General features: G+C 33.9%; 2 protein-coding genes across 5 annotated transcripts in view; both read left to right on the top strand.

Annotated features, from left to right (window-relative positions):
• Window positions 1–4,563, top strand: part of LOC134533155 (centrosomal protein of 152 kDa-like) — a 45,265-nt gene extending 40,702 nt beyond the window's left edge. For all 4 annotated transcript variants that reach the window (XM_063370509.1, XM_063370510.1, XM_063370512.1 and 1 more), the window contains exons 14-16: window positions 352–428; window positions 2,590–2,739; window positions 3,385–4,563. In XM_063370509.1, the coding sequence (XP_063226579.1) occupies window positions 352–428; window positions 2,590–2,739; window positions 3,385–4,209 (1,052 nt within the window). In that variant the 3' untranslated portion in view covers window positions 4,210–4,563. The remainder of the gene's footprint in view (window positions 1–351; window positions 429–2,589; window positions 2,740–3,384) is intronic.
• A 5,612-nt stretch (window positions 4,564–10,175) lies between these two features.
• Window positions 10,176–12,500, top strand: part of LOC134533157 (acidic leucine-rich nuclear phosphoprotein 32 family member A) — a 34,974-nt gene continuing 32,649 nt past the window's right edge. The window contains exon 1 of the mRNA XM_063370515.1: window positions 10,176–10,915. Within this exon, the coding sequence (XP_063226585.1) occupies window positions 10,868–10,915 (48 nt within the window). The 5' untranslated portion in view covers window positions 10,176–10,867. The remainder of the gene's footprint in view (window positions 10,916–12,500) is intronic.

The raw sequence follows: 12,500 nt of genomic DNA, 5'->3' as shown, positions 1-12,500 counted from the left end.
AATTTATTAGCAAAATGAATTAATGACCGGTGAAGCTGAGCCTTGAATCATAAAACATATATTTATGTCTTATTTAGTTTTACTTAAGAATTTAACGTAAATTGGTTGAATAGGGAAATAAGTTACAATATTTTCAAATTAAATATCTACAATTTCAAAACCTGAATCCATTTTTCATGTAGTATATATAGTACTGACATCGTCCTGGAGGTCTTCAGTTGAGCCACAGTTTTAAACTCACCTCAGCAAGTACAATATTTGTTTTATGACCTTTACTCTCTAAAATGATCTTAATTTGTATCTGTGTAATGTACGTACGAAATAATCTTTTGTACCTTGGAATATTTTCAGCTAAGATGGAAGCATTGCAAGAAATAGAAAATGACTGGAAAAAGCAAGAGGATCGTTATAAAATCAAAATAAAACAGGTTCGTCAACTTTTTTACATGCTTTATATTAGCTTCACCTGTATGTTTGTCTGTCCGTCTGTAACTCTGTCTGTCCGTCTGTAACTCTTTCGACTAAGAGTGAGTGACGCATCACTGTAAAATGTCCCACCCATTTCATTACGTTCGTTAGCCGAGCTGTCTAAGGCGCGCGACTTCTGTGACGTCAGCTTTCGGATTCAGCGATCGTGGGTTCTACTCCCGGCCACGCCGAAAAAAAAAATGTTTTTTTTTCCCCGGTAAATTCTAATATTATATCCATACATCTAACTGCAAATGATTCGTAGAGACTTTACCATTTCTTTGTGACGTTGCAACTCCAAATAGTTATCTCAGATGGTAATAGGTAGTGTCGGTAACTCATTTCCCTATGATAATTATACATAAATATAGTTTAAAAAACTAAAAAAACATGCTTTTAAAGAATATCAAACTAAAAAGTTAAAAATAAATATAGTTTAAAAAACTAAAAAACATGCTTTTAAAGAATATCAAACTAAAAAGTTAAAAATAAATATAGTTTAAAAAACTAAATAAACATGCTTTTAAAGATTATCAAACTAAAAAGTAAAAAATAATTTTAAAATTAAATGTATGACAATAGTATATAAGCAATACTAGTATAAATAAGAAAAAAGCATGGGGCGCTTAATATTCAAAAAATATGGCACAAAGCGCCTCAAGCTTTTTTCTCATTTATACTAGTATTGCTTATATACTATTGTCATACATTTAATTTTAAAATTATTTTTTACTTTTTAGTTTGATAATCTTTAAAAGCATGTTTCTTTAGTTTTTTAAACTATATTTATTATATTGTATTTCAATATTTATTTTCATTAGTGATGTAATCAAATACAGTTTAATTTGTTTATTCTTCATGCTATCCATTTTTTTTGCCAAAATTTAGTCTGCCTGGATACACTTTGAAAAATATTGTACTGTAAGATGTGTTGACTGTGTGGACTCTCCCATTTTAAAAGGGTTGTTGTTTTTAGTTGAAAAATTAACAATTATGGTTCCAAAGTTGATTTAAATCATATGAGAGGCAGGGTTCCCATGGATAGGGTAGATCAGGAAAACATGTTAAAACTCAGGGGGTTGAAAATGTGTCTAAAAACCTGGGAAAATAGGAAAATAGACAATATCAGAGTTACAAAACTGTATCTGTAATTTTCATACTACATGTGCAGTATACCAACATCTTAAAACTGGCCTGTGTTGTAAACCTAAATTTGTGTGCCCTTAATCTGGTATCTAATTAAATGTGTGGGGTTCCATACCAGCCCTTTTATTACCGATGTGCCTGTGATGTAAAATTTTTATTACTTTATTGTAGATACTTTATAATGTAAACTTTACTTATTTGAATTTCAATGAGTTTTTTTCTAAATTAAAGATGAATTGGCAAAACCACCATTTACCAAATTGTCTTAAAAATGTTGTTTTAAGGGGTTTATTTTTTAAATATTTCAAAGAAGCCCTGCCCTCCTGGTAAGGCCAATCCCCAAAGACGTAGCATAGTCTAGGACTGCCACTGGCTGATCTACAAATGTGTTGGTGTGTAAATAACTCATAAACAGAGTAGATTCACAAACAAATCATGTGCAATCCTTATTGACACGGGTGTTGGGTGTAGGGAAATTTTTTAAGCTCCTTATGAGTGACTTTAAAAACAATGGAGTGAGGTGGCACAGTGCAAGACACTGGACTTGCGTTCCAGAGGACTCAGGTCCAGTCATCTCGGTTTGTGGTTTATCAAGGTTTCCCGAAATCACTCCAGGAAAATGTTTGGATGGTCTTTTTTTTTTCTTTTCCATGGCAGCTTCCTTCCCCAATATCCCTGTTCTGTACTGTTCAGCCTTACTGTCTGATCTTATTTTCAACGAAACATCAAACCTCAATTATAGTATTGATATATTGGGGTTCAAATAGTGCCACTAGAATCACTATTAAGTCACTTTGGTGTTCATGCCAAAGCGCACACATGGTGTTTTAATATGTGTTGTTAGTAAACTCACAATTTTTACAAATAAAAAGACATAGAAAAAATATAAAGAAGCAGTTTAAATGGTGGTTTTTTTTTCCCCCTCATTACAGTTTTCGTTCCTTTACTGTTTTCAATAAAGATTTTTGATTTCAGCTTTCCGATGCCTATACACTTCTTCGAGAAAAGGTTAAGGATTATGGTGAAAAATGCACAGAAGCTGATAAAAATTGCAAAAAACAAATTCAGGAATTGCAGTCAAAGCTTCAGAAGCAAGAATTTTTAGTTCTCCAGCTTAAAGTGAAGGTATATGTGTCATCTTTAAATTTTGTTTTTCATCCACAAACAGCTTTGTAAGCCATCAAAATATGAATCCTCAGAAAAATGTGGTCATGTTTAATGAATCATTTTTTCCATAATAGTAAACCAAATTATTTTTTAATGTGTAATGCACCCACATGAAAGTTTTTCGAGTTTATCATTTTTATTTCTTTTCGAACAATTTGACCAGAATACATGTTGTTATCTGAACGATACTCAGTGCAACTAAAACGCTTTTGAGCAAAACCATTGTGACCAGACACAAATATCTTGTTGGAATGAAAATATTTTGTTTTTCTTTTGGACAAAATAATTTAGTACTTAGCATTGCTTGCTGTTATATGTACTACACTTAAAATGAGCTAATAACAGTGTTGACTTTGATCTAACATATCTATATTATAGATGAAAGGCGAATTTCTGATTATACTTTACAGTGTTTTCCTAAACAAAATTGCTAAAAGTTTTTTTTTTTCCATGTAGTAGGGAATGATTACTCTGAATGCTTAATAAACTTGAAGGGAAATCTTAAAAAAAAAAAAAAAATGTTATAAAATATTGTCAATTTTGTTTGAATTTTGTATTGAATGTGCAAACGATAAAATATTCTTGGTGCTTATCTTGTTGCAGGAAAAACTAATGTTGGGACAAAATTTTGATACGGAAACTGCGCGTAGCTCTTTCAAAGATGCTAGTACTTCTCCGATGAGGAGTCTCACTGAAGATTTGGAAACATGCAGGACGGAATCTGCCAGACTTCACGCGAAACAGCTAGAGGCTTTGAGGTTGAAATATCAGTTAGAACTGGAGGCACAGCAGGAGAGAATAAAAGAAGAAACTGTTAATTATTTTGCTACTCAGATCATCAACTTAGAAGCTAAACACAAATTAACTCTGCAAGAATGTGAAGCAAAGACTGCTAATGAATTATTGTTATTAAAAGATTTGATTGCATCACAGAACAATTGTAAGGTAGATATTTCGGAGCAAGTGATCAGTGTTAACAGAGATAGTGATGGCGTGTTGAGAGAAAAAGTCCAAATGTTAGCAAATGAGCTGACTGCTTCAAGATCTCGTCTTGAACTGAAAGAAAAACAACTAGAAGAAACCGAAAATAAAATTTCAGAACTAATATCAAACCGCAAGCACGAAGTACAATCTCTCCGCAAGGCTTACAATGAGATAAAAAAAAGGTATGCAGAATGTGCTGCAAAGTATAAGGCTGCAAAACTGGAAGCAGCGAAATACAAGAAATTGTATGATGAGAAAGAAAAACACCTGACAAAAGAATATGAAAGGGTAAAAGATGGTTATCAAAATGCTCTCTTTACAATAAAGAAAAAAGTTGAAGAAGCAGTTTTTGACAAAGAAAATGTTATTGCTTCCCAGGTTATAGCATTGGAAGAACAAATTCAACAGCTCAGGCAAAAACTATCCAGATCTGAAGCAGCGTGACGCTAGAAAATATTACTTTTAAAGCAAGGACTTTTTTTAATGTTCCTAAAACTTGTTATTGTGTGAGTGTACCCTTGGCTGCCAGTGATGTGACCTCGACTGAATGATCTGTCTGATGGGAGTCTGGGAGCTAAGCAGTCGGCACAGTACTGGTGATCAAATGTTTGCTCAATGCTGGTGTCACAGTATGTGTACAATATTCTTACGTTAATGAATTTGTCAATTTTATTTTTTCATCTATACCATTAAGTTAGGTTTAAGAAAGTCAATTTGAATAATAAAATAACTGAAGAAAAATATTAAAACTTTTGAGAGTTTTGTGTAGCTAATAAATTAAAGTTGCTGGAAATACAATTTTGTGTTTTCCTACTGTTTATTATGGAAAATTCCAAAGTGCTGGCAATCTACACAGTAATTAGTTGAGTGTTTAGTATGAAGTATCACATATAAAAGTATCTTAGATTTTCTGTTCACAACAACCATAACTAGAATTGTATATAAGGATGAGATAGGATAAAGAAATATATATATATATATATATATATATATATTTTTTTTTTTATCTAAATCCTTCTTTGAGTATTAATCTTTAATTGCTAATTTTTAAGTCCAATACAAAATGTCAGTATATTTCATGTTCTAAAAAAAACACCAGAATGCAAAGGTGGGAGTTAAAAGTTATAATCATTAGCTGTAGGCTGGATTTGGATAAGTACTTTCTTACATGTGTGACAGCATGTATGAAATAGCATCTTTGTCTAAATCCTACCAAATCAAACCTAAAAATTGCTTCAAATACTCATTTTGTGTGCTATATGATATGACGTAATTTTTTTAATTGTCTTAATTTGGTACTTATGGCAATAGAGTATTTAAAAAAAAAGTTGAATAAAAATTAAAAATCAAAATTTGATTAACAACACTGTATTTTTTAACATTGTGTGAATTGAATATTTCAAAATAATTGTGAAACTTTTGTGGGTTAGATATTTTTACTATTTAGTCACAGACAGTTACAGGACTTTTTAGGTTTATGCCGGATCATGCTAATTTTACATTATATTCAACTTAAAGTTTTTTTTAGACACAAACTAAAAGCAAAAATTTAGTTACAAGTACTCAATTTTTCCTACTGTGTTACACAAAAATCAATTTTCTGTTGAAATATACATATTTTGGTTACTAGTTGGAAATGTTTTGAATTAAATTATATTTAATTATGCATACTGAGCCATCGTGTTGATAAAATAAACTTTACTGCCTAACATGAGGCCCCCCAAAGACAGTGATATAATTGTTAGAAAGAAAATGAGGTGTTTTGTAGTAATGAAACAATACATAATATTTTATTTAACATTTAGGGTGGTTTAGGTTAAAAAGTCAGATATAAATAATAATTCATCACTATGAATCTAAAACAAGCATTGCTTGGTGAGACATTGTTTTACTTTTTAAGATAAAATGTGTCATTGCTTAAGTAATGAAGCACTAATATTTTAATTGGCAAGCATGTTTCAATTAAAATTATATGCATGTTGCTCATAAATGAATTCTGATAAGTAAAAGTACTGGTATATAACACCTGCTAAGTCCTGTATGCTATTAGTTTAGAGAAAATATTAGAAATGATTTAAAGCACAGTAATGATGAGTTGATCAGAATGGTGGATTTTTGTTATTAATTCCCCCCCCCCCCCCAAGGTAATGGGGGAATGGTTTTCTGGTTGAGTTTTTAGATTTTTTTTAATTTTATGTTTGGGTTTACCTTTATAGGATGAAATTTACAAATCTTTTGTTAATAGAAACCTTACAAGTAATACAGTTCAGTTCATGTTTACAGTTATGGCCATGTAATGTTTATAGTCTTGAGATATTTTTTTTTAATTGTGGGGTTAGATAAGTTGTAAATTATGTAATGGGGAGGGGACCTGCCAAAAATATTTGTCCCTGGGCAAATCTCTCAATGGACCTGATCCCCAGACACAAAGAGATTACCCCAGCATTACTTGTGCAGACTTGGTGATTATATTGTGGTATTTTCTCCCTTTTTGAAGCATTGCCTTGTTTGACCTCAGGGGCCCCAAAATCCTAAAACATCTATAAAAGAACTACAAAAAACTATTACTCCCACTCATGGGTGTTGATCCTGGGGTGGGGGGGGAAGCAGGGGGCCTCGGGGCTCCCTCCCCAGAAGCAAAAAGCCCCTTGCTTGTTGCTTGTAAAATCGTAACTAAAATGGGAATTATAAATGTTATTCTGCAGTCCCCTGGGAATCCTATAGATTTTCGCTCATGCTGCCACCAACAAAAGGAAAGAATTTTAAAACAAACAGCAGGCAGAGTGGTGTCATTTTGGTGTCATTTCCCCCCCCCCCCCTCCCCCACCAAAGAAAGGAAATCATGCATATGCTGTTGCTTAACTTGGCCTCAAACTGAACCAGGTTTACTATCCAGAAGTCCTAACAACTAGGCCAACTAGCCAGACTATTGATAAGTACAGAACTTTATTTTTCTGCTGTAATGAACATGGGCTTTTTTTCTTGCTACCAGAACATACTAAAATTTCTTTCTGCTACCTTTTTCCAGTAAAAAAAAAAATACTTTAAAATTTCTTTTTTTTCTTCTTTTTTTAAGTGAAGACATGTGAATCTGTACTGCCAAGTGATTTTTATTTTTTTATTTAAGTATGAAATAACAGTTCCTTCACCAACACACATTACTTGTCCTGGAGTGGGATAAAACCAAATTCCTCTGAAAAATGTGGTGTCACATCATCAGCAATTAATTAACCACCATACAATTCACACAAAATTTGAATTTACTTGTAGAAATAAACCCAACTTGTAAATCAATGAAAAAGTTATTTCTGCAAACTTCAACTATGCAGTTTTCTAAAACTCTTAAGTATAGATCTTTATCATGTTGGTGGTTTTTTCAGTGAAAAAAAAAAATGGCTTATAGGTATTGAGTTCAACTACTTTTCATCCCAAAAAAAATTAAGTATAATTTGTGGGCCGAAAACAAAAAGTAAGTGCCATTGCAGAAAAGTTTTATGTAAAAATTTTATTCAGTTTTTGCTAGCAAACACATTTTATGTTGAAACTGTGAAGAGCTTTGCATATTGGGTTATTTTTTGTATGCTGGGGGGGGGGGGGGGGGGGGTATAGCGACATCTAGTGTGTGTCGACGGCTCTGGTTAATGGATGCCACTGTGTGGAGGAGGGCAGGGACATGGCTGAGATGCTCAGTCGTGTTGTTGACTGCACGGGGAGCGAGAGACTTCAATACCTTGTAGTGACACTGTCAAGACATGGCCCACTCTTGGCATCGGGCACACTACTGAATGTCAAGTAAAATATACGTAGTCTTTTGCATTCCACACGCCTTATTACCTACAGATGCGGTTACAGACGCAGCCTTGAATTTTGGGAGGGGCAGATCACTAGAGAGTTATGAGTGGTATAAAATACCTCACAGTTAAATGTTAAGTCCAAAATTTTATAGAAAAAACAATAGCTGCTTTTAACGCAAATCTGACGTCTCGAAAAGATTTTAAAATGTTTGTACAGAGTACAGTAGCAAAAAAAAATGTAAAATTAAACATTATTGCAAAAAGTAAATTGAACTTAAAAAGGTCAGGTTTGATCTGGAGTAAATTATTTTTGGTACCTCTGAGTTTTTTAACTTTTAGTTACAGGTTTTTTTTTTTGGGAAGGAAGGGGGGAGAAATTGCCTCTATCACCCCTCCCATAGGACCGCCACTGTACACATGTCGCCACAAAGTCACTCCAGAAAAGTACACGTCATTGATTGTAACACAACACGAATCCACAATTTCTGTTTGTTAAAAACAACTAAAATGGAGGGAAAGCACTATGGCAGGTTATACAAGTCAGGCATCTGGACCAAGCCATGTGTTTGGTCCATCAGAGAAAAGTAGCAAAGCCACGCGTCTGCTCGCTGTGGCAAGTGGAAGATGAGTGGAGTGGGTGATGTGCTGATTGGTGGCAGCACAGCATTCTTACAATCTATTTGAAAGTATGCCAAAGGAAAACTGGGATTACATATTAATCACACTCGTATAATTAAAACCTCTTAGTCAATATAAAGAGCAACACTATATAATAAATTAAACTACGTCAGCTTATAGAATGCTGAGCTTCCCCTCTGCGGCACTCGGGTCCTCTGACAATTTACTTATATCAATATTAAAACAGTCTTTCTTGATGCTTTAACAGTGTCTGCTGCAACCATAACTCTTAGGAGGCTTAAAAATAAAAAAGTTTCAATGTATTAAGGGTTGCATTGCACCGTTTCCTTTGGAGTGACTGGTGTGCCGTTCAAATACACGTGCACACGCACTGTTCATATACGTGTCAGCGAAAGAAAAGTGAATGCTCACAATGGAAATCAAGGTAATGATTTAATCTATTATCTAGGTGTGTAGATAAATCAAAGATCTACTGGGTTAGAAAAAAAAACTTTTAAACTTAATATTTCAAAGAAGTTGCAAAAATATTTTGTCTAAAAATTTTCAAAACACTTTTTCAGTATTATCATGATAGCAATTAAATTTTCCTTTGAAATTTAAACTGGTAAAATTTGGCTTCAAATAGTTATAAGAATAGTAAGTGCCTTTCTTACAGTATTGTATTTTGAGCATTGCTATAGTAGGTGTAAAATAAACAAAAGAAATATGACACTTTTTAAGTGTGCTACCGTACAAGTAAGGTAAAAATCATAGATGCTAATAAATACTTCATAGACTGTATAAAATATTTAAGTCTATATGCCACACCGAGTAGGTACAAAACTTTACTATAACCATGTTGGGATTTCCTGCTAAGTAAAATTATGGTTTTAAAAAAATGCATGTCCTAATTCCTGGCACCTGGATCTTGGGTCAGCTTCTGAACATTCAGAAAACTTGAGGCATGGTTTGCTCTGTTTTAACAAATTGTAGGTTTTTGTGTGTGACCTCTTGAAACTGGCCTGCTTGCTTAAAACTAAATATGCATAGGCTAAAGAAAAATGGTTATTAAGTTGCTTGCAATGTAGTTTACACACTTTTTGCAACATGCATGGTGCTAAATGGTATAACTGCTAACCTAATGGGGTTGCTGTGGTTGAGTAGTCAAATCACTCACCTTCCAAGATGATCCAGATTTTTTGTAGGTGGGCTACATTATGAATGCTGCAGTGACTAGTGGATTTTCTCATGGTATTCCTGTTTCCCCACTTAAGAAATTCATTGCTGCTCCATTCCCATCTCGTCACCCCTCACCTTCTCCAATGACCCTAGTATGAATGCAGTGTAAAGCCTTATTTCATCTGTTCACAACCTGCAATGTGACAGGCTGCCTAGGCAATAAAGAGATAAATTGCCAACTTCAGATGGATCACCTCATTGTGTCATATCTACAAATATTTTACCATTTAGGCTACATACCTGTGGTTATACTAATCAAAATAGGTGTATGTACCCTAAATTAGTTTGAAAGTATTATGGGGAAGAAATTATTCAAATGTATTAATATGTAATAATTGCAATGGATAATACCATCATTCAAGTTTAATTTCTTCTTAAAAGTATCTACAATTAAGTAAGCCTTCAAAATATAGGTACATTCTGTGCACAGCTATCAACAAAGTCAATTCTATCCTGTACATACCCAGCACCATGTTAGGACTTCCAGTATCAATTTATAAAATAATCTTATTTTAAATGTGAAAGTGAAATATTAATTGGTTTGTGGTTACACGATGTAAATTCCCTGAATCACACAGCTACCAAATCGCAATTAATTACTTATGAGCTGTTTTGAGGCAGTTGCGTATATCTACGTCAAAAAGCCATGACAGATTTTATATTTATCTGTGTAGTCAGAAAATTTGAAGTTCCTTATAAATCCACTACTTGAGTCGAATCAATACGGCTCCCTTCGATCTTATTTCGCTACACCAAGGTAGTTTGAGAAAACAGAACAGTCTCCTATATTCCAAACATCGTATCATTCGTTTGTTTGAGGATAAGTACATACTTATTTACTCCTTGCATAGTAGAAGTTTTTACGAGACAATTTTATACTTTAATCAGGATGTCACATACCAATCCAACTTACGTGTTAAATATCATTAATGATTTCAACATATTATTACAGTTGTAGAACTAGTTGGTTTCCAAAATATTTAACCTCTACCTAGTGAAACGTCTGTTTACTTTTGAAATGTAAATATTAATACAATTGAAAACATGTGAGTATTTACATTAGTTTGGCATTCGTGCCATTAAATTACATTTTATACTGTATCTTCGCGATTTAAGATGCAACAGTATTTACAAAATCTAAAAGTAACTATCAGAATAAAGCTTCGCAACACAGACAAAACTTATTCCATGGATCAATAAATTCATTAATCTCTCAGTAGATGGCACATGCTTCGCCGAGTCGTCCTGACGAAACACCTGATTGGCTTCTTCGAAAGTAGTTCCATACATGTGTTTCATTTCCCGCCTCTAAAACGGTGTTATTGTGCAGACCCCTCTAGCGAGCATTGAGCCGCCGCGAATACGTTGTGGCGACTTGGAACACTGCCGCTGTCCGTCATTCGCGTTTAGAGGTCTAAGCGATAGTGTTGTGTATTGTGAACCGGAGCAACATGGAAAAGAGGATAGAATTAGAGAAGAGAGGATTGAGTCCTGATAAGGTATGTACGAAAACAGATAAATAAATAATATTGCGTTTTGTGTTGTGTATTGACAGTGCATATTGAGTTGTACCTATTGTAAAAATTGTCATAAATTTTTTAACGATTTGAGCGGACATGTGTTTTGGTAATATTTATCGCTTCGTAAAATCTTAAGGGCATTGCTCTGCAACGATAAAGATTTGAAGTAAAAAAAGCCAAATGTAACAAGCCCTGTTGTGAATTTATTTTTAATACGTGTGCCCGATGCTATTAAATTTTCTAACAATAACCACGTGTGCAAAGAATTCTTAAGTAGCCAGCATTTTTTTGCGAAGATAGACTGATCGTAATATTTCTAGGACTTTTTAAATATTGATACGTGCTAATTTATCTTAAAATGTTTTTTTCTATTTTTCTTTTTTAATAAGCTTCTGCTTTTAACGATCGTGTGAGATTGGTTCCAATTATTGATACGGGTTTTTTTTCCAGTACGGCTTTTTGATTGTGGAAATTTATATTGTGATATATGTTAGTATAAAATGTTGGTGCTCGAAATTAATGGTCTTGCATTAATTAGCATTTTGTGTTTCAAGTATTTTAAGACGCCATGTTTGTCACAATATAATCTCTTAATTAACACTACGCTGTGTTTACGTCTATGTTTATTTATTGAACTCACATTTGCCTAGGTTTGTTTTTTTATGAGGACAGTGTTCGTAAGGTTCATAGCCAAGCTGCCGTACTAATTGAGGTCAGCATAGAAGCGGCATTTTCGGTTGACCATTGACTGACATGTTAATCAATTCTCTCGTTCCACTTATCATAACTTTTATGTACAGGGATTTGCTAGCGTTTAAATTTTTTTTAAGACTGTTCATTTAGCATGATGTAACACATTTCACGGAATAAATAATTTGATGACAGTAATGTTGTTACCAAGCGGCCATGATGCCAGTGTTTGACCCTGGTCTGATGTGGCGTAGGCATCTTGTTTGCACGTAGACACATTTTTCACAACAAATTATGGGGAGAAAAAAAAATCAATTTCCAATGTGAGTTGCAGTTGCCGTGATGAGTACGTAATACATACCAAAACGCGCGCTACTTGTTTCTGACATTGCTGGTAGCTGTTTGCGCTGCGACTCACTTCGCGCCCAATGGAAGATTGTACCGCGATTGCTTAAATAGTCCCTGCATCTGCACCCTGATTTGCCACACAATAGCCAAATAAATGTGTTTCGTTCATCAGACTATATTCTGTGTTCAGAATACTGTGAGCGTTACAAGAATTAATGTGTGGTGGCCGGTGGTTTGTTGTACTTGATTGTGGAGATAAAGCGCGCGTTATTTAGTCTGATTTATGCACTATTAAACATTTACTACCTGGATGGTCATTAGTGATTCCACTCCCATTTTCAAATAGCAACCTTGACAGGATAAAATTTCTTGGAAGGGGGGGGGGGCAATGAACATGTTTCGTTGTTGCCTCCCTTCCCCAAATCCATTCACTATAAATTTTTATGTTGCTAATTAATTGACCATAGTTGCAGAACTACTGTACCGATGTAATTTCTCAATAATATTATGTAGATTAGGGTATTTA

The sequence above is a fragment of the Bacillus rossius genome, chromosome 6 (genome assembly GCF_032445375.1).
Source record: "Bacillus rossius redtenbacheri isolate Brsri chromosome 6, Brsri_v3, whole genome shotgun sequence".
Taxonomy (NCBI): domain Eukaryota; kingdom Metazoa; phylum Arthropoda; class Insecta; order Phasmatodea; family Bacillidae; genus Bacillus; species Bacillus rossius.
The sequence above is the reverse complement of the archived record's forward strand: the minus strand, read 5'-3'. Positions and strand labels throughout refer to the sequence as shown.